Source organism: Macrosteles quadrilineatus, unplaced genomic scaffold (genome assembly GCF_028750875.1).
Source record: "Macrosteles quadrilineatus isolate MER2022 unplaced genomic scaffold, UCM_ALF_1.0 Scaffold_3__2_contigs__length_128488019, whole genome shotgun sequence".
Classification (NCBI taxonomy): Eukaryota; Metazoa; Arthropoda; class Insecta; order Hemiptera; family Cicadellidae; genus Macrosteles; species Macrosteles quadrilineatus.
The window spans coordinates 105,416,057-105,443,881 of NW_026542596.1; the positions used below are offsets into that span (position 1 = coordinate 105,416,057).

Consider the following 27,825-nt stretch of genomic DNA (forward strand, 5'->3'; position numbering starts at 1 on the left):
GTAAAAAACTTTGGACACTTTTTGAACACGGTAAAACACAAGTGTGTCTTTTACAGCTTATTTCAGTACTAAGTTTAACAAAATAAAAACAAATGTGATGTCGTATTTGCTAACAAGCATTGGTCCTGTTCCATTAGGAGTCCCCTTCAGGCTGTCCTTGCTCTGTGGACAACTGTTGAGGGAAGAAGCTTCAAGTTTTGTGAAGTTTGGAAACTTGAACACCTGTGGTTGCTGTAACACAAAAGTACTGTTTAATAGTTTGTAATGAAACTTGTGACACATTTTAAATAGATACCTATAAAATAAAACCTAAAGAACAAAATATTTTTTATGTTTAAATAGGACATCAAAGCAGCATTTATCTCTATATCTCTAACCCACTTTGAATTAAAATTCCCATCAATAAATCATTGGATATCCCAACACTGAAGTAAATTTTATGTTCCATAACAAAATGACCCCCATTAAGCTTCTTATACTCTTTATACTGTACATTTTTTAAATTTATAATTTTAATGGACTTTTTGAGCTTCTGAGTTGAAAAAATAAGGACTCATTCTATATGAAACCACAAGGGTTTGAAGAAAATGTTGAACCCTTCACATGATTAGCTTGTCTATAATGGTTAAGTAAATTAGCTGTATTAGGTGATGTCTTATGTGTTATGTAGGTGCTTGGATGAATTTCACATTGTCCTTGCTGCTGGCCTTTGTTGTAGGCTTTTAAAGCACAGCGCGCACTGAGTCAACTACAGCCTTTTTAAAATGTTAAAATACACATAATAAACGAAGCGCACAACACGGGTCCAGTTCGGCACGCCCTATACGGAGAAATTCGGCTTCAGCGATCCGGCGTTGGTTGGTCCTAGGAGCGACCAAGGCCTCCTGCCGAATCGTCAAACTGAAAATGTATTGACGATTTTGATAATCCTGATGTTTATGAAACTTGGAATGTGTGTGTTAATGATCCTTATATCACTAAAAACCTCCACCAGTTGTAAAATACAGTAGACCCCCTCTTATCCGGACACCTTTTAACCGGACTACACTCGGTGGAAATGACATCTCTTTAACCGGACAATTTTTATCAGCATATCGTTTTAATTGGACTAGATTGGCAGGAAGTGGGCGGTAGTGAAACGACTGTTCTCGTTGGAAAGATTTGAGACCAGTAATCACATGTCTAAATACGTAATAATCATTATCGGCTTATACAGTGCATTTAAACGGTCCATTTTAACGAGTATTTGGGGACGTCGGTTTAACCGGAAAAACCGTTATCCGGACTGACCTTGGTCCCGAGAAGTCCGGATAAGAGGGAGTCTACTGTATGTTGAAATTGTAAAATTGTTCAATTGTTAAACACACCTAATTTGGACATTCCTGTAACAAAGTTTTTGTCACTTTTGGAGATATGTAATTTGGTATACAGATGTTTCAGGACATAGGTTTTTTTTTTAGGCAGACCGTGTGCACTGACAGCAATGTTGGGCTGGTGAACACGATGTTGTAACATATTTCCAGCTGGTGTCGAACGGAGAAGGCTGGTGCAGTGCGGAGGTAAAAAGCTTGAGCCATGTATGTAAGGCCAAGTCGTAGTCGACCAGTCGACTCAGTGAGCGCCGTGCGTAAATGGCCAGTGGCACTCGCGGACATAAAAAACTAATGCTTACCCAAACAATTTTCTCAAAAGATTTCTAAATTTTTATGTCTGCTAAGCAATGAACCAATTAGTTAAACTTATTAGGAACTAGTAGGAAAAAGATGCAATGATGGCTTCCAAGCTGATTATAAAATAAAGACTGTAGATACAGATTATGATAAAACCATGCCACATTGGTTATTATAATCCGGGTAATAACACTGTTAAGCTGTAACATTTTACCATTGATTATTGGCATACCGGAAGTTAAACGTTTCATCATAGAATGTATTCAATTTAATTTAATTCTTTTAGACAGCCACGCACATTTTGGTTTATATTTTAAGCTGAATATGATTGAAGAGTGATTTTAGAATGGAGTGAGATCATCTGTGAAGGAATATCTAGGAGTGGAGAAAAAACATTTATTAAGATCCAATAATCATGGACTGCTCAAAGCATGATCATCCCCACAAGATTATTTTGATACATCTACTAAGATATGATTTAACATCAATATTAATCTCACCGTTTGTAGCGAGTCGTTGTAGAGTCTACAGAACGTCATGTGTTTCCCGTGGTACATTGTGGTTTCTATGGTGTCTGTGAGCAACTGTTCGCTCCAAGGCATCTTGTGAAGATGTCCCACGAAGCTTCGGTTGTGGAACTCCTCGGGTTCCTCAATGATCAAGTTGTCAAACAGACTCGACTCTCCTCCACCTTCAATTATGGAGAAGTCCGCCATTTTCCTCAAAGTAGAGATTGCCTCTTGGTTTGCAGCTTCATCAACCTCATCCTCCATCGAAAGTTTTGGGAAAGTAGGAGGAGTTGTCGACACGGTTTTCTTGATTATTCTGAAAATCATTGAGGTTATTTTGTATTATTTAAGAATACTAATTATACTTACTAGTGTACCTGTTGCTCGAATTCGAGCAATTGCGAAGCATTAAAGGCGACTCAAAGATTATGGAAATACTCACGTTCTACACAACAGTTAAATATAGTCAAAATCTTTTGTAAATATCTTATCTTTTTTCAAAAAGCTTATCTGGTTTTTTTTGTGTTTTCTACAAATCTTTCCCTCTCATAGCCGCATTAGGTTGTCTATGACAACGATTATAAATGAAAAAAACAATTTTTCTATTTCTTCTACTTGGTTGTGTTCTATGACATTTTCTATGTTTCCATTGTTTGCAAATCGGTTATTTCAATGATTGCTCAAGAAATGTAGAACAAATTTAATTCAGTTTTATTTTTAGCCTATATCAAATTGTCCAGGATTTCTCGCTCTTTTCCATTGTAATAATTACACCAACCCAAGTTTCGTCTACAGGTGCAATATGCCAACGAATATCACCTACGTACAATCTCCAAAAAGTGGTAAAAAATGCAGAAACCAACCCATGCAATAGATATAAGTTAACTCCAAAAGAAATAATTTTAAGAGTTACTATGATATTAGGATTTTCCACTGATTTGGTAATAGAATATTATATTGCAAAACATGACACAATGCAGAAGAAAATCTAATTTAAAATCAGAAAAACACATTTCAAATACTGTACTTCATTTTGACAAATTCAATAAATCACAATTTAAATATTAACAGCTGTTTCATTAAAAAGTAGTGTAGAATTATGCATATGGTCGTAATGTAAACAAATCTGAAGAGGCAACTTTAAAGACTTCTGGGGCAGGGCCCCAAGGGAATTTACCTCGTTCCTCTTTTGATGGCTCATCTACAGACCAAGACCTTTCTTTAGAGACCCCTACCAAGTTTCTATGCCCAGCCGTTCTCTCAAATTAGCTGTGACAAAAACCCCGTTTTCCTCCATAAGAATAACATGGGATGGGAATTTAAAGGCCACTGGGGCAGAGCCCCAAGGGAATTCACCATGTTTCTCTTTTGATGGCTCATCTACAAACCAAGACCTTTCTTTAGACACCTCTACCGAGTTTCTACACCCAGCTGTTCTCTCAAAATAGCTATGACAAAGAAAAACAGTTTCAAATTAATATATAGATTAAACTTTGTGGAAGAAGATTTTAAAGATCTTTACCAATCCCATATTGTATAAAAAGATTAGATTTTGTAATATTTGTAACAGCAACAGCTACTTCTGAAGTTTTGAGGACGCTATAGTCTACCCTCAAAACATTAATAAAAGGTCTTAATTATTGTTGGACTACACACTGATTTGTTTTATTCATAATTTTTCCCTATGATAAGCGAGTATGGTAAATGCAAAAATCTATGAAAGAATTGATATTGTAAAACCTTTAGATTTCTAGACTCTCAGCTAACTTTTAACACTAATACCGAAACCCCGGTCTGACAGGCCCACGGGAATTTTCAAAAAGGCATGTTGGCAACACTGTTTACTTGGGAGATTCCATTCCCCCAATACCTTCCCCCCTTTTCCTCCCCTACCTATTGATATATTGTTTGTTCATTTTGTATGGGTGCCGTGACCTTAACATGTTGTCTGTTCATAACATGTCCGTCTCAGAAGCCCATCGTTAGTGTATTTTAAAGCGGTTTCGGTATTAGTGTTAAAGTGATTGGTACTCACTGGCTGTCTGTCAATCGAAGAAACATTTGCTCAATGGTGCTCATGTTGTAATGATAAAACTTGTTCACTCCAAACGTTTGGAAGAAGAAGTCGACAGGAGTCATGCTAAGGCAACTGGCGAGTGGAGACCGTGGATAATATGTGAGGAAGCTGAGGCACATCTCTTGTTTGGTTGAAAATCCTCCCTGCAAATAGAAATACATTCTTTCTGGGATACTAGTGTGTATGACTTTAGAATGATGACAATTTATGTAATAACTTCCTAGAGTTCATGATGTGCTCCATATGTAACCTTTATCTTTCCACAATCATGGCAGAGTCTGAAATGTTGATCATGCTTGTGCTAAATTTGTAATTGTTTTGTGCAGTGAAACGTGAATAGTCTATTTAACCATTTGATTTCATTTACTTCCTTTTACTGGAGTAGTTATACAGTTAGAGTGATATAAGAGTGATAAATGTGTTTGACTTTGAGGGATAGATTACAGTGTTTAGGTTTCCAACATCTTTGATTGGTAGACCAATTAATAAATGAACAGTTGATCAATCTTTTTTGAGACACTTCTCTTTTATAACATAGGGACATCTGGAAACCTGGAGGACTCTAATCGGATTCAATTTTATTTGAAACAATTAAACAGCTTTTCTCATTCCCTGAGTCAAATTAGCATCTTCTGTTGACCTTCTTCCTTTAATAGAAGAACCATTCTGTGAAACTATTTTCTCAGATTATATTTTATACATCAGATTCACTCATTGCCTTACTAGACACTGCATTTAGAACGTATATAATTTTGAAACAGTAATTCTATCTACTTACAACAGTCGGACGATTTCTAGATTCAGTGTTATATACACATTCAGTGATTATTTCATCTCCTGGCAGTATTTGTTTTTCTTCCAACAAGACCCTGGACTGCTGGTAGTTGAAGTCATAGGTTTTATCCTGAAACATAAAGAATATTTTAAAATAAAAATTGTAGAATAAATTTGGGTACTGGGTACCTATCACAAGCTACTCTCACAACTGGTACTGGGTACCTACTATCACAAAATGAGGAGTGATTCCAACAGTTGGACATAGATACATTACAAAAAAAAAAAAGAGGCTAACTGGTCCAAAACAAATAATACAGTAGAACCTAAGTCTCTCTTAAGAGTTATTAAATAAGACTTGTCATTAAGGTTAACTACATAACAGGATTTGTAAGAGAATGTGATTAGGGGTAATATTAAATAAAGGGTATTTGAAAATGGCACACTTGTTATCAAGGTTGTCAAGGTGGTTTATCAAGGGTTCTTTATCAAGGTTCCAATATATTATGTGTCTTAAGTATGCTACACGCTATGTAGCTTTATGTCAAACTGAAGTACCGGTAATTGTACATCAATTGAATAGAACTGTTGTACATAAAGTCATAGAAAATATGTAGTGGTGGGAAGTTGAAACAATTTGACAAAAAGATGTAACCTATACAAACATTTTGGGACACCACAATAAAATAAATAAAATGTACCTACTATTTAATATGAGTAATTGTTGTAGATTGAATGAATAAAACCATTATAAACGAAATTACCTTTAGTTAGGCTTTATTGAACATAGAATCTACCATGATATAGAACTAACAATATATGAAACAAACCAACATCATAGTAGAGTGAAAATTTAAAAACGTACGTTTTCATGTCCCTGGCCTTTTACTTCGTAGATACTGGATTTGTAGTTTATTATTATGTGTTTTAATATTTTTTGGGACGGGGGCAACATGTTACACACATTTATTTGGTTTTAAATAGGTTCTAGGTATTTTTTTCGTATTTTTAAAGTCTCAAAATTCACGACCATGACGTGTCCCTAGGGTACATTTTCCAACTTTCACGCTGTTTTTAGACTAATTATTCATGCCGAAATATATAAAGCCATATTTTTATGTCATCAATGGTTATTAAACTTACAAAAAAGGAGCATATTATAATTTTATTGTCATTGCAAACTGACTACCATGACAAAATAAGTCTGTCCCTCGATTTGGCGTCACGACCATTTGGGAAAAATTTTCAACTTTGGAGCCCGACAGTGGCAAGCCTGGCGTCGATGGAGTCAGTTGGTTTGAGAGACTAGTTCGGGGTGTACGTCAAAATTGTAGTGCCGGTCGTTTCGAGTTGAAAGGAGGAATTACAAGATTAATAAAGGAAAGATTGTGTTTTTTGTAATTTTGGTGTGTCCATGACCGTACGTAGTCATTTGATAAAGTAGACATGGTGTTAATTTTTGTTTATAAGATATTTCAATTGCTAGATTAACCTAGATGTCCACTTTGTATCCTCGAACATGAGGTGCAGGGCTACCGCCAGAACAGAGCCAAATAACACGTAATTTCACGACCAAAGTTTCACGACCATCGCGGGTTTTTTCACGACCAATCCAGCCTTATGGATTATAGTGTGTTTGGTCGTGACAATAACTTTAATATAATTGTGAATTGAACAGTTTAGTTCAATTGAAACACATATTTTTATTATAACTAACAGTATAATTGAAGGATTGCCTAGACAGATTTAAATTATTCCAGACAATTCACGACCGTACCGCTTGTCCCTGACCATCACGTTTATGATTTCTATCATAACAATTTCAAAAATTAAAATATCGTCATATTTCAATGTTTTATACACAAAAGAAGCACACCTCTATACAAACATAACGATTTTTCGGGTCTCAGGTAAGTTTTTTCGTAGTTATACAAACTTAAAAAGATTTTATTGGCTTTTTTTCAATTTTTTGAGTTTTTTTATTTTCTTCTGGAAAGACCAAATATACTAAAAGCTTGGTGACCTTTTTATTGTATAATGGTCATAAAAGTAAATTAGTTTATAGCAAAACATAGTTATAAAAATAATATTAACCATTTTTAATATTCATTTAAACGTCCGTTATGGTCGTGACAGGATTTTGTGTTTTTCCACTAAAGATGCTCTTTTAAAAAATAACTACCAAAGATATTGCGTTGCCATGGACATTTTATGAAACTTCAAATGTTAATGAAATAAAAAAAATAATAAAAGTTTTGAAAATGGGGGAAAAAATTGCAAAGTGCTTTTCCTGAAAACGTACGTTTTTAAATTTTTACTCAGTAAACAAAAACAACTTCTAAACATTTGAACAGATGTTACAATGTAAAGATAGAAAGGAATTATATGACATTCTTCCCCTCCTAGCTGACATAGTCTTTTAGATACAAAGGCGGGTGTTTACTTCTGGAGCTTCTCCTTAGAGCAATCTGGTCCTGATTCAGTCTTTCCTCGTCTTGGAAGATAGGCTCAGGTCCAGCATCAACTTGAGAACTTCTTTCATTTATTTGTAGATTGGTGTTTGAGTCTTCTTCATGTCGTAAATTGGTGTTTGAGTCTTCTTCATGTCGTAGATTGGGATTTGGAGTCTTCTTCATGTCGTAGATTGGAGTTTGAGTCTTCTTCATGTCGTAGATTGGAGTTTGAGTCTTCTTCATGATGTGACACTTCTCCTACAGGTGCTAATTGCCTGGAACTCACTGTAGTTTCACGGCCATCTGCATATCTTATGTGAGAATACTCAGGATTCCCCTCAAGGAGCAGTACTTCTTCAACGAGTGGTTCGTATTTCGAGCTCCTGACAGGCCGTTTCATGAGCACTGGACCTGGATTCATGAGCCAAGATGGAGTTGTCTTACCATTACTAGATCTTCTAGAAAAGAGAAATAGTCTTTCATGCGGTGTTGTATTTGTTGAAGTACACAATAACGACCGGATAGAGTGCAAAGCTTCTAAATGTACTTTTTCCCAATCAGATATGTCCAGATTTTTACTTTTAAGTGATAGTTCGATTGTCTTCCATATAATACCAACATACCTCTCAGCTTGTCCGTTGCCCTGAGGATTGTAAGCTGTTGTACGACTGGTAGCAACTCCTAGTGAACATAAAAATGATTTTAGTTCTTGAGACATAAAACATGAACCTCTGTCAGAATGAATATAAGCCGGTACTCCAAACATTGAGAAAAGTTCCTTGAGTCTCATAATAACAGTCCTAGCAGCTGTGTCTTGAGTAGGGAACGCGAATGGAAATCGAGAGTATTCATCTACGACTATTAAAAGATAACGATTTCTACTCTTGGAAGGAAGTGGCCCTTTAAAATCTATATTCAGTCGTTCGAATGGTTGAGTAGCTTTAATAAGTTGTCCTTCATGTTTGTGGAATCGAGGTTTTACCTCTAAGCAGGTTCGACAGGAGGAAGTTACTTTTCTGATCTCATCCAGTGAATAAGGCAAGTTTTTACTCCGAGTCCAATGATACATTCGAGACACTCCTGGATGACATAAAGCGTCATGTAGTGATACAAGGTTTGATAAACTTCCTTCCATCGATGAACACACCCTGGATAAAGCATCTGCTGTTTTGTTCTCTTTTCCAGCTCTGTAAATGATCTCATACTTATAACAGGATAACTCAATTCTCCATCTCATTATTTTATCATTCTTGATTTTGCTTGCATTCCGATCACTGAACATGAATGCTACAGATCGTTGGTCTGTTATAAGGTGAAAGTGTCTGCCTAGGAGATAGTGCCTCCATTTTCTTAACGCTTCAACTATTGCATATGCTTCTTTCTCAATAGATGAATGTTTCTGTTCCGAGTTAGTAAGTGTTCTAGAGAAAAACGCAACGGGTCTACCATCAATAGTCAAAGCTGCTCCTATTGCATGATTTGATGCATCAGTTTCAACTGTTAACAACCCATCACAGTCAATCGAAGAAGTTACTGCATTAACAATGTCTTGTTTAAGTCTTTGGAATACACATTTAGCTTCTTCATTCAGTGGAAATGAACTTCTGTTTAAACAGCTCACCTTCTCAGAAAATTTAGGAATGAATTGTGAATAGTAGAGAACATACCAAGAGCTCTGTGAAGAGAGTTTGAGTTGGTTGGAATGGGAAGATCTCGAAGTGGTTGCAGACGATCTGGATCTGGTCTTATCGATTTATGACTGATTACATAACCTAATAGATGGATCATGGCTGTAGAAAACTTGCATTTATGTTTGTTCAAGGTAAGATTATATTTGGAAACAGCTTTCATAAAATTGCTCAAGTTCCTGTCATGTTCAGCCTGATCATTGCCACAGATTGTTATATCATCCAGATAGACTTGAACACCTTCAAGTTTTTCATAAGTGATTATGTTGGTTAACGTACGTTGAAAAGCAGGGACACCATTACGAACTCCAAAAGGCACTCGTGTGAATTGGTACAAATTCCCGCAAGCTTCAAATGCCGTGTAAGGTTTGTCATTTTCTGTTATTGGGATTTGATGATAGGCACTCTTAAGATCAATAAAACTATAAACTTTGTATGAAGCTACTTTGTTGACTATGTCATCAATCCTAGGGAGTGGAAATGCATCAAGTTCTGTAAAACGATTAATTGTCTGTGAATAATCGACAACCATTCTCCGTTTGTGGTTATCTGATGAAACAACAAGGACTTGTGCTCTCCATGGAGACCTGCTTTCTTCAATAATACCCTCTTTTAACAGTAGCGTTTTTCAAGTAATTGAATTTCACTTTCAATAAACTGTTCATCAATTGCTGAGTGCCTTCGAGATTTTGTTGCAATAGGCTTACAATCTGGAGATAGATTACGAAATAGTTCTACTGGCTCAACATTAGCTAAAGCCACACTACATATGTTGAGAGGCGACTCTTTTCCTCCAAATTGTACTTGTAAACTTGAGTGTCTTTTTAGAATGTCATGTCCTATAATAATATCAGAACATAAGTTTGTAAGTACGCTGAAGACCACATTCTTGTAAGTATGATCTTGTAATTTAAGATTGATTTTACAGTACCCTTTTATTGAAGAACGCAGAGTTGTGGAAGCCATTGATACCTCTCCCCCATTACATGGAATGACAGGGATGTTGAATCTAAGTGCTGAGCTTTGATTGATAAAACTACCAGAACTACCAGTATCTATAAGAGAGTATGCATCGACTCCATTTAATTATACTGGGACTACAGCTTTACTCAAACACGATGGTACTGAGGCAATACAATTTGACTGATGGACTGATGCCTTTACTGTAGAAGTTGGTGTTTTGGATTTTCTACATACCTTTTGGTAATGACCTTTAATGCCGCATCCTCTGCATATAGCTTCTTTAGCTGGACAAACAGCTCTATTGTGTTTCTTAAAGCCGCAGAAGTAACATGTCTGATTGAGTGAACACGCTATATTTTCTTGAGATGGATACGATTCTGGCTTGGCAGCAGAAGGTGTTGGATCAGGACTGGACAAGTATGGATTCTTTTCAGTGATAGGTTTTGAGGCTGCAGCGTTGATTGTTGGTAAGCACTTGTCTAAGTTGTACCGTTCAGAGTGATATTTAGCAAGTTCGAGTGATCTGGCTTGAGAAACTGCTTCATCTAAAGACAAAGTAGAGCTTTTCAACAACCGTTGACGAATGTGAGGTACTAGCAAGCCATCAATGAATGTGTCTCTGATATATTCATCTCTACTTGATACAGCAGTGACAGCTTTAAAGTTACAATCTTTGGAAAGTCGCTTCAGAGATTCTACGTATGTATCAATGCACTCACCAGACTCTTGTCTTCTGATTCTTAGTTTATGACGTGCATAAATTTCATTGACAGGTTTCAAGTACAACCTTTTCAACACATCAATTGCTTGTTTGTATGTTTCACAGTCATTTACATATTCATAAACGGATGGTGAAATGAAATTGGTTAATACTTTAAGCCTCAATTCTTCACTGATTTTACTAGTTTCAATAAAGTTTTTAAAAGTGTGAAACCAGTGTTTCCAATCTTGACTTGCATTGACTTCATTAGGATTGGCATTAAATCTTTCAGGTCTGAGTATCCGTTCCATGAAAAAAGATTGATGTATATTTTAATAAAATCTTCTATGTTCAATAAATTGTTGTAGATTGAATGAATAAAACCATTATAAACGAAATTACCTTTAGTTAGGCTTTATTGAGCATAGAATCTACCATGATATAGAACTAACAATATGAAACAAACTAACATCATAGTAAACAAAAACAACTTCTAAACATTTGAACAGATGTTACAATGTAAAGATAGAATGGAATTATATGACAGTAATATGAAATCTGAGAGAGGTATTAAATAGTTTGTTCTTCATGGTAATTGTAATATCAATATCAATTTCAATATATCAATAAGCGTGTTGAACACATTCACACAAATATGGTCTCTGGTCGGCTTGAAATCTGGTCTTAATAAAGCTTTATAAAGCTATTTTCAAAAAAAGGCAGCTATTTTAAAGGTAAATAAATATTTCTGAAAAATTACATTGTCAATATATTCTTGAACTGCTAAGCAAAAAAAATCATTAAGAGAATCACAACAGACTTTCAAAAATTTGTTTACACACTTTAGTTTACAAATCCTAACAGAAAGCTTATCTTGACCTGTGCTATTGGTGGAAGCTCAACCCCGTTGCGTACATGTCTCAACTTGATCTCTCGTCCAGCTCGGTGAGAATGTAACAACGCTGAGACCACATTGATCTCCAAAGGTAGAGTCTGCAACCAAGACAACAATTTAATTCTCTTTACAGATGTACAGATGGAAGTAGCACAGGTGACAGAGTACACAGAGTACACAGGTGAGCTAGAATTTATACTGGTAAATGGGACGTTATCTTCCTTGTTTATTACTGCTATGCCAAAAATAATCTCACGGTTGACAATGTACCTGCGCACAGTAGAGATTGACTGGTTACCCTAATGGGGAGCCTAGATGATAAAATTATAATTGCTAGCACGATTGTTACACAGCTGGTAGAAAGGTAACCAGCAAGTGCGCCTGCACAGTATGCAGCTGCCATTTGCATATTCCATTCAGTATCTCACTGCTATTCCGTTTACCAAAGCTGCTGGTATGGTGTTTTGCATTTATTTTATCCTTTTATTCAGCAGGTTGCTTGACGAAGAAGGATACACTATGTACAGGGAAGAGATTCGTCTTACATGAAGATAGAGTTGTCAACCTCACAATGAGTGTGTTGTTTAATCCAAGTCTTGTAGTAATCTTGCATAATAGACATGTCCTAGAGTAACCCAACAGTTTGACCCTTGAGGCTCCCCACTACAATACTTACAGAGTGTGTACAGTGGAAGTCACAGTAACCAGCTGTCTTGTAGTTGGTCTGGTAAGGGGGAATCACTTGGAGAGGAGAGATGATGATCCCAGTCACAAGGATGGCTCCATCGTTGGCTCGCAGCTTGTCTGTGTAGAATACCCGCAGACCTGAACTGTCTACCACTAGAAAATGGAGAAATATTTTAAAATGTATTATCGTAGGAGAAGATTGGAAATTTTAACAGGCTGGTACTCTCACAGGATATATTTATTCAGTATGGACTCAAATTACTTATCTAAACTAGTAAGATCGGATGAGCGGAAAGGTTGGATGATGTGGAAAAAAATGAAAAACCATTGTGTACCTAATTAAATTAATAATAACTTGGTATTAATATAATTGTACAGCTTTAAGTTGATTTTTTTAAATAGGTTGGTGACCTCTTTTAACCTTGCATTTGCCCGTCCACATAGACTAACTGCCCGTGCGTGGAATGTATCCAGTAGTAAAACAAGGGGTGAGCTGGTACAGTACAAAGGTGAACTGTACTGATAAAATGTTTTCGGCAGTGACCAGGATCCAAACCCACGACATCGCTGCCTTGGGCCCAAAGTCCGTTGCTCTACCGACTGTACCACAGACTCATCTAAACCATTAAATTTCTAACCTGGTAAACACCGCTACAAAATAATCATCAACAAAGTTAAAACATCACTCAGTAGTGACTGTAAAAATTATATACTGCAATATTGCTCAACTCAGCCATGACAAATCCATGAGGGAGAGCAGAGTGGTATGAAGAGTCAAGAAACTACTGAATAGTTAAATGCAGATGTCTAAAGCTCTTGGTACTAAAGAGCTTCTAAGCTCAAAGAGCTTCTACTAAAGAGCTTCTAAGTGGGAGAGGGACTTTTTTTCGACACACCTACTGTGTATTGAACCTAACACAGTTATCCCACAAATAAACAGCACACAATTTCCATGGATTTAATCTTCCACAGGAAGGCTTAGAGAACATGCAGGCTTTATGGATAATCAGGACACTCATTTACTATGCAAACTCATACTTTGAGCTCTCAGTAATCCACAATAAAATTTCATTTTGAATCTTAATGAAAATGGGATACTTATTTTTGGAAATACTATTATGTAACATATAAGTGTCTGTAAAAATGAGGATATACTCCATGGTACAATTCGGTGGTGTTTATTCCTGGTGTCTAGGGCAAAGTCCTTCACCCTTTCATGTACCACAACAGTCACGGTGGAAGAAGACTCTGTGCCTTGTGCGATAGGAATTTCTGCACACCGCTCACTGTTTGGTTCCTTACTTTCCGCCTCGACATAACAGAGCAATAAAGGATGTCCCATAAGCATGTTTTGTCTGTACCTTACTTCTCTGGCGCTGTAAATAACATATCAAATCTATCATTAAGTTACTCAAATAAGACTTACCTTTCTTCAGCGTGGGATTATCATAATGTATCTCCAGCATGAAAAATGTTGATCTTCTATTTTCTCCGATCGGTATTCCAACATGGTCAGGGAGGAACTCGCCTAAAAGAATTAGAGTTTATAAGGTGCGTGTGAGTCTAAGATGTAAAATTAAATTTCCTGTATCATTATTGAATATCTATTTATTGAAGTTTACTTTATATTTTTGGAATTACTGTTGTAAGTCACATTCTGAACTCCAAACTTTGACTAAGAGGCCCAATCAATTAGATTTGGTGCCAAAAGAACAGGATGTGTATTTCAAGGGGCCAATAATTGGAAGGTGAATGATGAGTACAGATTATAACCTTGTTACTCACTAAGATATTAGCCTTTTCTTTGGTCAGCTTTTTAAAAGCCCAATTATGAGATCAAGTACAGCTGAGACCAGAACCATAAAAAAAAGCTTCTGACCTGACGATCAAACCAGTAACCTTTTTATTACCAGGCAAGCCTTTAATGGTATGGAATGCCTTAGATGTTCCATCTATATGGACCATCTAACTATAAAAAAAACCATAGCCAGTCAAAGATTGCACTCGTGTCTAAAATTCTATTTTCTACCTGATTGTTTTCACTGAGATAGTTTCTACGCTATATATCATACAATAAGTCATCCTACCAGTTTTACTTGGTTAAAACTTACATACTCAACGACAATTTTTCATTTAAATCAGCGCAGTCTATCGGTAGCTCAACTCGACTATGTCCATTTTGATTTTTTTTTTTAAACAGATGAGGTGACAACTTTAAAGCACCCACTAGTTCGGCGCTCTCCAATCTGATCCGTTCTATTCAGTCTCAGACTGCGTCGGATGTCTTCCGCACTTTTTAAGACGTATAGTGGTCTTACAGGCTCTTTCAGTAACGGTAGAAAAATTATATGTTTTAGGTTTTAATTTGTTAATTTTTGGCTGCTGGAGTAGTAAAAGAGAATATTGTCCATTTGATGGTTCTTTATTTGCATTCTCTTTTCCTAGTTGGCCCACAACCAATGTTGTCGGAAGAATTAGGAACGGATCTGAACGAAACGCAGATCGACGGACTAGTGAGTTACAGTAAATTTAAAGCTTTACAGCTATTTTGAGGGAAGGCATCGGAGAGCGTCCGAATAGCAGGTTTCCTGCTTAACATAGGCGATGGTACCTCTAGTTCTATCGATAGTCAAAGGCTTAACTTTATACTGGAAAAACAATAATGAAATATAAATATTTATTGAAAACTCATTTAACATATATCGTTAAGTTTCTGATTAGATTCCTTACTGGATTTGGACTTGGATTCCTTCTTTGTAAAATAGCGCACGCAATAAACTAATGAATAACATTTGTTAAACAATATTTTGTTTGACATTTATTCCTAGCATTTTTTTTTGTAAGTAAAACAGTCAGTGATATTCTGGGGAATACCAATAGGAGGGCCAAGACAATCTACTTACACTGCTGCACTTTCATTCACTGCATTCAGAGAAGACATTATTAAGGGAAGTAGCATATACTCGTACTTAAGATGATTTTAAATTTAAAACTGATAGTTTTACTGTGATCAAATCAACACAGTTCAGAATATAAATACATTACCACCGTTACATTTCAGTTTGTTTTATAATTTGGTTATAGTCAGTTGACTGTCCCTTCTTAGTATTAGGAAGATTTTAGGTTTTCACTGTAGCCGGTTTTTTAGTGTTCTTATGATTTAGGAAAATAAGTGTGAAAATTTGAAGTGTTAAAATCTACAAGTAGGATGGACTAACTTACCATTGGAGCTGACGGCCCAAGCCACGGCAGGTGCCACACAGGTCTCCCAGGCGGTGGGCATGTCGGAGCCATGACACGGGGCCCCGGGGTGGCGGGGGTCTGAGTAGGCCTCCAGTTGGGCCCCTCCGGCACACGAGTACAGCAGCATGTGATGCACAAGGCCCTGTGACCCTGCAGAGATGATCGGCTCATACTGTAAACACATAATAAAAAATAGTTTTAAAAACTAACTTACTGGGTTGTTTTGTGGATAGGTTTACAGATAAAAATATTGAAAACCGCTCATAATTTCAGTAATATAATAATAAGAAGCCTCATTCTCATTGCATGCACTATGCAGCAAAGAAATTTTAGCATGATGTAAAATGTCACACTTTTTAAAACTAGTTTATCTAAAACAGTATCTTGCCTACCAAATAACAGTATCCACACAGCACTAATGAGAACACTGTTAACTGTGGCACTGCAATACTCTATGTGGAAGCTAAATGAACTCTTCAGCTAATGAAGGTGTATCAGTTTGGCATCACAAGATCAGCATATCTAACACATAAGATTAGCTGTGAAATGCGCTCAAGAGAATGTAGTTCATGTATTCGTTACTTTACACATCTAGTTAGTACCAGCAGGTGGTAAGTTTTTTTTATGTAAGCATTTTAAATTCAAATAACTTTAAAAAGCAAGTAACATACAATTCCATATAAGGAAAACAAAAACTTAAACAAGTAATACTTACACCAATTATGTGTCTCTTCCCGTTCATTGAAGGAATTTTGAATATTTTACACCAGTACATTGTGTCCATGTTTTCTGGTACTGAAAACTATGAAATAAAATTAATACAGTGATTTTGAGATATAATTCAGCAATACAAAATACCTATGGACCTAAGGTCTAAAAATTCTAAACCATTTTTAACAATTAGTTAATTACTATCTTAAACAAAGGATAAAATTTATAGTTAGTATTAGAATAAAAATGGGCGTTGTTGAGCCACTGTAAATTACAGATTTTTTTAATGCATCAACTTTTTAATCAAGCCACACTAAAATAAGGTAAGCTACAGAGTATTCTATATTAAAGCCCCACAAATCAAACTATGAGCTTATTGCATTTTATGTACCAGGTAATTGGTTAAATGGTTCTTTAAGTTGATCGTTGAGTTATGCTTACCGGTACTCTGTGAGTGGCACATTCAACTTTTGTTTTTGATAAACATCCGGTTACAGCTGGGCTGTATACTTCGGATGTTTACTTCAGTTGAGTAGTATGACTATACACAGTATACATTGTTGAGACTATACATTCTGTGTATAGTCAATGGTAGTATATGCTTTTGTGCTTTTGTTTGAGAACTTTCGACACTTCTGTTCAGGCAAGAATAAGTTCTCATAGGGATCTGACTATGGCTTTTGCACCGAAATAAGCATAACCCAGTAGGAAAATTTGGTCCTTATTGTTACACAAGGTAATTTAACCTTTTTGTTTGTCAATTAACTGGTCCAGAAACACTAAACTTATAAAGAATTATATTTTCTACTTTACTACCCAAAAGTCACTTTTCACACTTCACTTTACAAAGACAGCTGCATATTTGTATTTTTAACTGTATATAGATGCAATGAGAGTATAGGGTGGTTCGTTACTGAGACAGGTCAGCTGTTAGCCAGGACAGACGACAGGACCATTTCATATACTGTAATAGTAAAAGCCCAACGACCAAGCGTAGGATCCATAGTTGTGAACCTTCTAAAAGCTTTTCTCAAGTCAGCATCCTCCTGAGTTTCAGGCAAGCACTATAATCATGCAGCTAATCTATAAGATTTATGTTTAACTAAAAAAATTAAATATATTCATATTCATACAGCAAAACTAACACACAACCTTTGTAGCTCCACAGAAAAAAAGAATATTTTACTATTAACTACGAATAAGGAATTTTTGTAATGAATAAGAAGGTTATTTTCTTATCAAGTGGTCATAGTGGACTTACATTGTTGAGCAGGACATCCCACTGTTTCACATGAGGCATGTTGGCGCCTCTGTTTGAATGGTTGGTACCACTGATGAGGTGGACACTGCGGGAACCACGATGCAGCTTATCATGCCACTCCAGCACTCCTGACTCCTGCGGGTCCTTCGAATGCCAGGCCCAGATAATCCTCTCTGTGTCGTTCTGTAAAATGGTTGGAGATGAGAATTGATTCTAGTAAAAAGGTAAATAACTCGTAGCGATAGTGCTTGAATTTAGTAACTTTAAGAGATTTTGTTGAAAATGGAAAGAGCTTATAGCAATAGTTCCCCTGAGAAAATTAGAAGCTCTACGTATATAGACACCAAAAGGTTATACTATAGGTCGGCCGGACAGATAGCGACGAGTTTTTATCGTGTATGTAAGAGAAGGTCGCTTACTAAGCGGCCGACCCATACAATTCTCATAAATCTGATCTCTGAAGTCCCAAACTAAGACAATAAAACAGCTTTATTTTGTTGTGTAACCTTTTGTTTATCAATTGGCCTTAAGGCTCTAATTTTTTCAAAGATGATTCTTTAGTTAAATCCAAAATTTCTCTAAAGCTGAATTCAAAGCTCTATGCCGTAAAGAACAGATCAGCTTATACTATTGAATCAGTGAAATCCACCAGTAAGAGCTATTAATGGGCAACCATTTTCCATTGCCGTATGTTTCAGACTCTATAAGTGATCGGACACTCTGCACCAAAGCTATGACAAATTTTCTGTCATTTCTCCACTTCTAGTAACTACAGGTATCACTTATTTAGAGCAAAATTGGATTGTGGTGTTTGAAGAAATATGAGATTGGTTATTTGCCATCCGATGAGTAAGATGCTAAGATGAGTTATTCACCCCCAGTATCTTGTCATGCTGATGGTCACAGGTGTCCCAAGCCCTCTGGAACCTGATTACAGTGTGTGTCGTGTTCTGATGTCCTCCCAGCAACTCGTAGTTTTGTGAAGTGTCCAACACAGGTGCTCCGTTCCTGGAAGTACCATGGTAGTCCTACAACAATGAAGTAAAGTTAGTCGAGTTTGAAATTTACATTTTAATCTGGTCATAATGGTTATAATCATAATCTGGTTGTATAGCTGAATTTAATTTGCTTTGCTTTACACTAACGCCATTGTCTTCAACTTGACTGGACCTAGACGATTCATTTAAATCATAAAATTAAAAATAATGGTTTATGCTTCTAGCTTCAAGCTTATTTGTGTGACCAATCAATGATCCTTATTTTAATTCATTGGTAGGCAGTTAATCATAAACGCCCTTCTCTGCACAAACAGTTTTTTTTCTTTATTAAGAAAATTCCAGATGACGGAAATTGATTCGGGATCGATAAAAGTGATTACACCATGGTTTGATAGGATGCTACAAATCATAAAGCAAACTTATCACTTTTTCATGACTCCACTAAACCCACTAAACAAAATGAATTTAAAGGTTACTAGGATGAAACTAATGTACACCTGCAGAGTATTTTCATACATTTTTTTATTGGATCTCGCGTAACAGGGCTTTTAGAGAAAAGTTAATTGACAATTAATTACAAAGACTGAGTTTCTGTGTGTGAGTTTCACCTGATTCATGTAATTGTACAAAGCAAAATTCGTTAGGAACTTCCCTAAAGCAACTCTCAATAAGTTCAACTCTATTCAAGTTTCATATGTAAAACTTATTTGTAAGGTAAAAAAAGTTGTCGAGTTAAGCTCCAATCAATATTAATAACCCAATATAGTTTGTCTAAATTCGATAAATTCATTTAATACATAAGCTATACGGTTTTAGTTAGGTTTATAGCTAACTTCAAACAAGTTTAGCTTAAACATGGTTTATAGCATGGCAAGGGCCTCCTGCCTGCATTACTATTAGAGCACAAGGTTAAATAGGCATTACAACACCTGCATTTGATTGAATATGTTACCAAGTGCAGATTTTATAATGCAATTTTTTTTTTGTAGGCTATCCTAAAAACATGTTAATGCCCTGAATATCCAACAGAGTTTTATAATTTTAGCAAATTATTCAGCCTTGGAAGATTTAAAGTTGAAAATTGAATACAAAACAAATGTAGATTTTTATGACACTTGAAAATTTTCTGCGAAAATCATATATTGAGGTTAACCTATAATAACCATGTTTTTTTATTGTATATTTTATACTTATTTATTCAAAGTTGAATTTTAATAACATTTAGCCTCATAAAGGTCAGACTGCATAGGTTCCATTTTAATAATCGTGGTAAAAGTCGTCTAGGCTATTAAAAAAAAAAAACATAATTCTCTTCATCTAGGATATAAAGTTGCCCTACTTTATTATTTTCTCCCACTGGTGTCCAGGGCTACTGACGAAAATCCTGTAAACTATAAGTGCACCAAATGCATCGCCTCCAGCCCCAAACCTCAGCTACAGTTCCAAGGTTATTCTACAAACTGGTTTCATCCAATTAATTTGGTTGCTCGGCAGCGGTGGCGGTAAGTGAACAGATTAATTATGGTACACACCGCGTCCGGTCGCCCGCCAACTCATTATCGGACGTTTCTTCTTCTGCTCACCCGGCAAAGGATTTACGACCCCGAAGATGTCCTTTTTTCAGGAGAAATAGCTGAAAGTCCGACTACAAACTTGTTTGGTAAAACCGCCTACGTTCGACCTAATGAGATTGGAAACTACGGAATTGAAAGAAGAAAATTAATTGACAGATGTAATCGCTGGAGCTGTACAATTTAGAGGTTATGTGGAAAAATGCGGAATGTTTTATTGTGAGAACAGCGGTGTTTTAGTAATGGCGTCCGGTACAGAGGAATGTTACTGTCTCTAATTGTAACTCGGGTAAACATTTCATGTGTGTAGTTGTATGTCGTTGATCGAGGTTTTTATTTCTTTCGTGTTAAACATGTGTCTATAAAGGTTTTCCGCGAGTGCTATGTGTAATTATGAAATCACAAATGGATTAGATTTTAAAACTCTACCATGGTGCTAACAATTAGTGCATTATCAACTTTGAATTTTTTCTTAAAATAATTAGACGGCATCTTTTAAATTATACAAGATTGCAATCAAGATTCCATTTCCCATACAAATGGCCCTTGGCTTTTGAGCGGATTGTATTAAGCAAACGGAGCGGCGAGTCGTCACAGGACAAGATTCAATAAATGAAATGGTACCATTGACGATCATGAAACTGCACATCGGTATCAGGACGCGAATAATACGCGCTAATATCTCGCACCCAAGAATTTATTAAACTTCTACAATATTGAGGCTTTCAATCCACAATTTGTCGCGCTGCCGACTGAGCATATCTCACACAAACTTGATATTACTTATCCCGTAACAACAAATTAGAGTGCAATTCCAGTTGTCTTTAGAGTGTTTATACGTTGATCTACACTTACATCAGTAGTATAAGTGTATAACTGATATTAGGAAATAAGTTTATATGTTAGTAGCTATGTTAACACGCTAACACACAACCCTTCCTCCTGTGATTGCAAACCTCTTCGTATTTGAAATAGGTTGATTTTTTTCCGAATTATGGCCCTTTTATCCCTCACAAACGAATATGGATTTAAATAAATAATATGTTTGACTTCAAGGAACGTTAAAGTAAAGTTTTTATATACCGGTACAACACTTAATTATTTCCTTCTTACAGATTGAAATTTACCAAGTAAGTACTAAGTAGGTACCAAGATTACATTCAAAAGTTACTACGTGTCCAAATTGGCAAACAACCATATTTTCGAAGCTGTATCTTTTTCACACTTAGTTTCTTTCCAATTAATTCAATGATCTACTTTGTTGCACAATATGTACCAGTACCATTATTTTATATTGGATCACTTCATCAACTATGCTAGCGACGTAGCCTACTTCATGTGTGTTATAGGTTGAATATGGAGTGTATAGGCTAGTTGAGTGTACTTAGGAGTGTATAGATCGGTCTAGCTTTGTTACTGACCGAGATGAGCGTGTTTCTTTAGCCAGCCAGGATCGTTTATAAAAGCCTAAATATCAAGATCAGTCATTTAGTCAGTAAAAAATAAATGTAAATAAATCAAATGTTCAGGTACCTACAAACCAGCGATCTTCTGATACGCTGAGCGAGGACAACTACTTGGCTACCCGGCCAGTGAGATAGCTAATACAAAATTTAAAACAGTCCAAGTTTTTTAATTTGGACTAAGTAAGTCTGGGGTATTGCCATTCTCGAGCAATTTCATTGCCCAAAGACCGTATCCTTGCAGCGGTGTCAGTTCTAGACATGATTCCAGATATTTCCTTCACGGCTGTCGCACCGCCTCCACCTGGTTCCCTTTGTCGCGGACCCCGTGGCAGCTGTCTCCTCTCTGGCACGTGCCCGCCACGCGCAGCTGCCGAGCATCTGCTCCTTATCCTACACCTCCTAGAGCTGAGGACGTTCCGCTCGGGCGACCCAGAATCCTCACAATCCATCGCCACCTTGCTATTTCCGTGATGTATGACTTGCGAACCGTTGTTTGCTGAAGTTTAACGGTCGTTTTGTAGCTTACTGCTTTCGTAAGTCTAAAAGGTGGACTAAAGATCCATCCCCTTCTAGATCTCATTCTGGTGATATTTAATCTCAGGCAGTTGTAAAAATATAACAGTCTTTTCGTACAGTTTATTTGTTTGCACGCGTGTCGTGATATCTATGATCAAGCAACAGTTGTGTTTAAACGTTTATAATTTTGTCACTATGATTAAATAACTTATTTATCAGCATTGTAAGTGCTAACAGAAACGTCTTATAACACTTAAAACATATATTTACACTTATACTGTTACTCACAAGACGGTAAATATACAAAACAAGTGGTAAGTGGTGATCATTTCGATTGGACACTCCAATCATCATCAGACCCATCTTTTTCTTACCTTTTTTTGTATATTTACCGTCTTGTGAGTAACAGTATAAGCGTAAATATATGTTTTAAGTGTTATAAGACGTTATTTACTTTAACTATGATTATCTCGTATATACAGTACGCAGTAATGGACCCTTTATAGCTATCGTTTCGCTCGTGAGGCGGTCTATATAATCCTAATCAACCGTTGGTGTAAAACTCTCCCTAAAACCCCCATTACCATAGTCCGATCATGCTGGTTCGCAAACTCGTTTGAATAAATGTAGGTGTACATGTTTATACCAAATTTCATCAAAATCGTGCTAATGGACACATATATTGTTTTTGGCTTCTAGGGACCTCAACACGAAAAATGAAATCGGTCCCGGGACCAGGTCGTACCATGAGTACTACGGTAATAGTTTATTCCTAAATGGGAAATTCGCTAATAACTCAAATCTAAAGAAAAACATAGTTTAATGTTTAAAGGTGTTGCAAAATTCAACATTTATCATTAGAAAATGTTGAGAAACCATTAACCAAATCTCGAACTGATTACTTTTCATTTTCGGTCATCGTCTAGAGCAGGTAGGTGTACCAGGGGCGGACCCACGGTTGGTGTTCCCACGGCAGTTTGAAGATTTGCCAGGCACGTCGCTTGGCTGGAAGACGTTCACATACAGAGAAGTAACAAAAACACTACGAGGTGACCCGCGGTGGCGGCAGAATATTCACACGTTGACGGTTGAACAAACATTTCTACATTTTAGTTAGAAGCAATTGAAATTAGAAGCATGAGTCTGTTTACTGATCCAAATCTGAAAATGTTTTGGCAAAGATAATGACATCTTGATTTGAAAACAGTCTCCTTGAGGGTTTAAAAAATATAATTCAGTTACCAAATGATGGTAAAAAAGAATTACTAACCTAAATGAAATATTAATAAAACAACTTTAGATTTTTTACTTTCTATTGCCATCAACTTACGTACCTAACAAGGGAATTTTATATTTATTGACAACTCCGGGGTAAACGCGGCTGAAGTTGAATGTATCAGGTATCAGCTAGTTCAAAAAGGTGTGGTTGATAAAACTTTAAACTACTAAACAAAAGGGAAACTTGCAAAGCATGTATAAAAATTACAGCTCCAGGATAGGGAGTAATTATTATTAAAACTTGCAAAAGCGCAGTAAGATCAGATGCAATGTTACTACTGCGACTGCCAGGCCTTAGCGCCTGTGAAGGGTTGAGTTTGTTGTGGGCGTCATTGTGTACAAGTAGGTAGCATTTGAGATAATTAAGAGCGGAAGTGAGACACGTTTCCTGCACCTGCGTCTGCGTCGCCGGAAACTGATAAGTACGCCACCTGTCTGACATGGTTGGTCGAGTGGGCGATTCTACGCCACTGTGGACGTGCTGTCTCGTACTTGCTTCTCAATACTTCAACAAGTTTTAAATTGAAGTCTTATAAAGGTACGTTGTCACTGGTGCGGCTGGAACTGCAGTCGTTGGACGATCATCGTTGGACGATTATCGCTCGGCGATAATCGTTGCAGTAGGCATTTTCACAGGTGCAATTATTATTCAATCGTTCAGTTAATGCCTGTTGCCGAGTTGAATTAGGAATAGTGAATTATTAGTTTATAGGCTCTAACAAAATACTATTCATTTATTTGCTAGTTGAAGATCTAGAAGAGGGGGAAGATGGAGAAATTTTGGAAATGATAAGTGTTTCAAGACTTAGCACACATAGTATAATTACAAAACGAACAGAAGAGGGGTACTTCAAAATATTAATAAACAATCCTTTGCAGACTGATGAGAGAATGTTATCTGAGTTCTTCAGACTTTCAAAATGTCAGTCTAACTTTTTGTCTAGTTAGTTTGATCTATGAGGATTTTAAGAATACTTCTTAAAACAACATTCCCTATCCAACAGGAGATGAGAAGTTTGCTCTTTCGTTAAGGTAGGATAGTTTATTTATAATAGATAAATTTTTGTATTGCTAACAAACCAATAGAACGACTGCAGTTCCAGCCGCACCAGTGGTAATGCACCTTTTTATCTGCAGTCTGCTCCTAATTTAATGGATTTTTTCCGTAGGAGCCTGAACATTTAGAACAGCCCCTGTCTACTATATAGAAGGATCCGGAAGATATAGAGCAAACTCATATGAACCGATTACCAACGATAAGCACCGTCCAGAGTCGTCCAACTCGCCAAGCGTCTAACTGTCTTATCTGCCTGTTCGTACCTAAGCACTGATGTGTGACCACTTCAGCGAACACAGATTCTTCACAGAACTTTCATAATATTTGAGAACATCAGTCTGCAGCATTGATAATTTGACATGCATAGAATAGGAAAGGAAAGACCTTTCAAGGCAGTCCAAAACTGCATTTAAGCCTACCTCCTTTTAATCAAAGAAAAGTTTTAATTTCCTCTAAATTTTATCGGACTATAAAACAAAATAAATTATCCCAGGTCTTTAAGTGCAAAAGGTCTTCCCAATGCAGAGACATTTTCTCCTCACATATCCTTTTTGTTCTTCTGACAGGGACCGACAGCGGGATTGAAACCAACGAGTTAAAATAATTAAGGCAGGTATAATATCTACTGGTATTTGGTAGGAATTGAACCCGAATCTCCAGAACATAGGCCCTATTCTACACTATTTGTTCCTCTATAACTTGGAAAAACAAATATTAAATTACAGACCATTGATTAATGAACAGCCGTGGGTCAACTAATTATCTTATTGACTTCATGTTATTTTACTATAAGAACTGACAAACCAGTAAATTAGATTCCCGGAAGGTTTTCTCCAATTAATGATGTGAAAGGATGTAGCGAATGTAGCTTACACCGGTTTTCAAACATTGGATAGACAGCGCGGTGTTATAGATGAGATCGGGGCTTGATTAAAATATTATCTAAAAACAGTTTTAATTATTCTTCATGGTCTTGTTTGAGATAATTTCCAGTTATACTAAATTGATTTTACAGTGTATCAACTTTGTATTACTTAATTATTCTAAAACTTAAGGTTATAAAAAACTTAAGTTTAAAACAAAGTTTAAGTTAAACTTATTAAAGTTATTAATGATATGCTGGTTTGACTTATTATAGATGTAACTGAACTACTCTCAGTATTAGCATAGTGTAAAGAGTAGCCAATTTAACTACTCTTCATTTTCTGGCAATGGTTAATCTAAACAACTACACACCCACTACCACACTACAGGTACTAATACCAAAACATATATTTTGAAATTTTTTCCACTAATTTTCAACATTAAAAACGAAACTATTAGTTTCAGATATGTCTACTCTGCCCTCTTTAGACGAGTTGACTGCTTAGTTTTAAAAAGAAGAAAATTGAATGATACTTTTGCATCAGTTTCAAACTGACTAATACAACTCCAGCCTTGAACAACCCTTCCTTGCCCACCCTAATGTCTGAAACTCCCTCCAATCTCCCCTATTTTGGCGGGGCTTTGCTCAACAGGTAACGCACGAGAGCCTGACAAGTTTTGTTTGCTGGTGCTTATATTACAGACGAAGTAATTATGCATGTTACCTCTATTTTTACCATTATTCATACAGTTCAAAATGTCAATTTTGTTTAACTCTTTATCAAACATTTATTTTTTGGGAATTTAAGTGTATTTGTTAGGGAAATTAGGTAGTACAAACTATATTTTTCATTCAAAATACAATATTTGTAGATCGATAAATGAACAATAACTTATGTTAAAATTCAGTGGATAATTGCAACACAAACGTAATTTAAGTTGCTGCAAAAAGTAAAATGTTAAGTCTTATCTCTCAATAAATAAACCCCTTTTATGGCTCACCATGATTTGTCTACTGTATGTAAGAGAATTATCCATATTAATATAATATTATAGATAGATAATGTGGTTTATTGTAAATATTAGTATCATAAGAGGCTAAGTAGGTAAGTAAACAACTTTATCCATCGTCTTGGTTGAGTATCTTTGAAATACTGTAGTTACTATAACATATGATTATATGTTAGCAATATTCGATTCTTCGACTTAATAAGAAAAAGTAAGAATGCAATTTTTCACATAAACGAGAAAACATCGATTATAACGCCATTGTTATAACATCCATTGTTATACTCGTATAATTGAGTAGTGAGCGTATGAAATGGATTTAACTTAATTAATTTGCTTTTACTCACATAATATATAACAAGACCGAAACAAATATCAATGTGTTTTAACTAATTAAAGAGTAGTCTCATTTTCATCTGCCATTCCTAGAAAAATGATTCAGATTAACGAAAATACAAAGTAATCCTTGTTATATTTCTGTTGCGTTTTCGTGGAAACCATTGGATAATTTGTCATTTCGTTTGCGTGCATTCAAAATACTTCGTTTTAGATTCGCACTATTTACCTATTTTCTTTCGAACCTCCGCTTAAACATTATTTGTTTAGCAGTAACTTACGTCACAATTACTAAACAACACAGGCTATCCATATTTTCCTTAATTTAAACAATTTATAATCATTAAACACACCAACGAAACGGATATGTTTAATCATCAGTTTAAGCTTGAAACGATAATGTTAGTTTGTATTGATATTTTAGTGGTAGGTGTTAACGGAATTTAATACTATAAACAGGAACACCGGTCATGTGCAAATTCAACTAATCGATATCATTAATCACAGTGTTTATTGAGTATAAGCCTATACGGATAGCGTGATTTATTACAATGTTATAACAAATTATAAATGATATACAACTCATTTAGTTTCACTCACAGTTGGATATATTGTAACGAAACACACACACTACGACACTTATAACAGATAAATGAACCACTTACCAACAAAAACACTTTTTGACTGTTATCCTCCACCCAGCCTATGACCAGGTCTGCGCCCCGCATGCTCCCGTCTCTGGAGAAACCGATCCCGACGTATCCCGTGGTCCTCGCCTCAACTTGGAACTCCACCCTCTCCGTCCTGGGCGTCCAGGACAGTCGTACGTCCCCCTCGGGGCTCAGGTCAACCGACGACCTCCACGTCGCCGACCTCACCACCGCCACGCACATTATCACTCCCAGCCACACGGTAGTCCACATGCTCGACACCGACTGAGCCGCGAGCCGGTGGGGCGAAGCCCTGACACCTGGAGCGGTGAGTCATTGGAGGGGAGTGCTTTGTGATGTTTTGGCGCGATACCCGGCTTACATTGTTATGCGTAATGTTGAGAAATTCGCAGAGGGATTCAAAGGGTCGAAGGGTTTGTGAAGTCATCT

At 36.3% G+C, this 27,825-nt stretch overlaps 1 protein-coding gene across 1 annotated transcript; it reads right to left on the minus strand.

The window, feature by feature from the left end:
- Positions 1 to 27,648, minus strand: LOC128989440 (MOXD1 homolog 1-like). The gene is made up of 12 exons (XM_054411331.1): positions 27,391 to 27,648; positions 18,507 to 18,659; positions 17,632 to 17,814; positions 16,375 to 16,461; positions 15,639 to 15,831; positions 13,843 to 13,944; positions 12,406 to 12,569; positions 11,714 to 11,827; positions 5,035 to 5,160; positions 4,215 to 4,399; positions 2,171 to 2,495; positions 1 to 231 (listed from the first exon to the last, which is right to left on the minus strand). The coding sequence occupies exons 1-12, from the start codon at positions 27,646 to 27,648 to the stop codon at positions 58 to 60; spliced, it is 2,064 nt and encodes a 687-aa protein (XP_054267306.1). The 3' UTR covers positions 1 to 57.
- Positions 27,649 to 27,825: the final 177 nt, after the last annotated feature.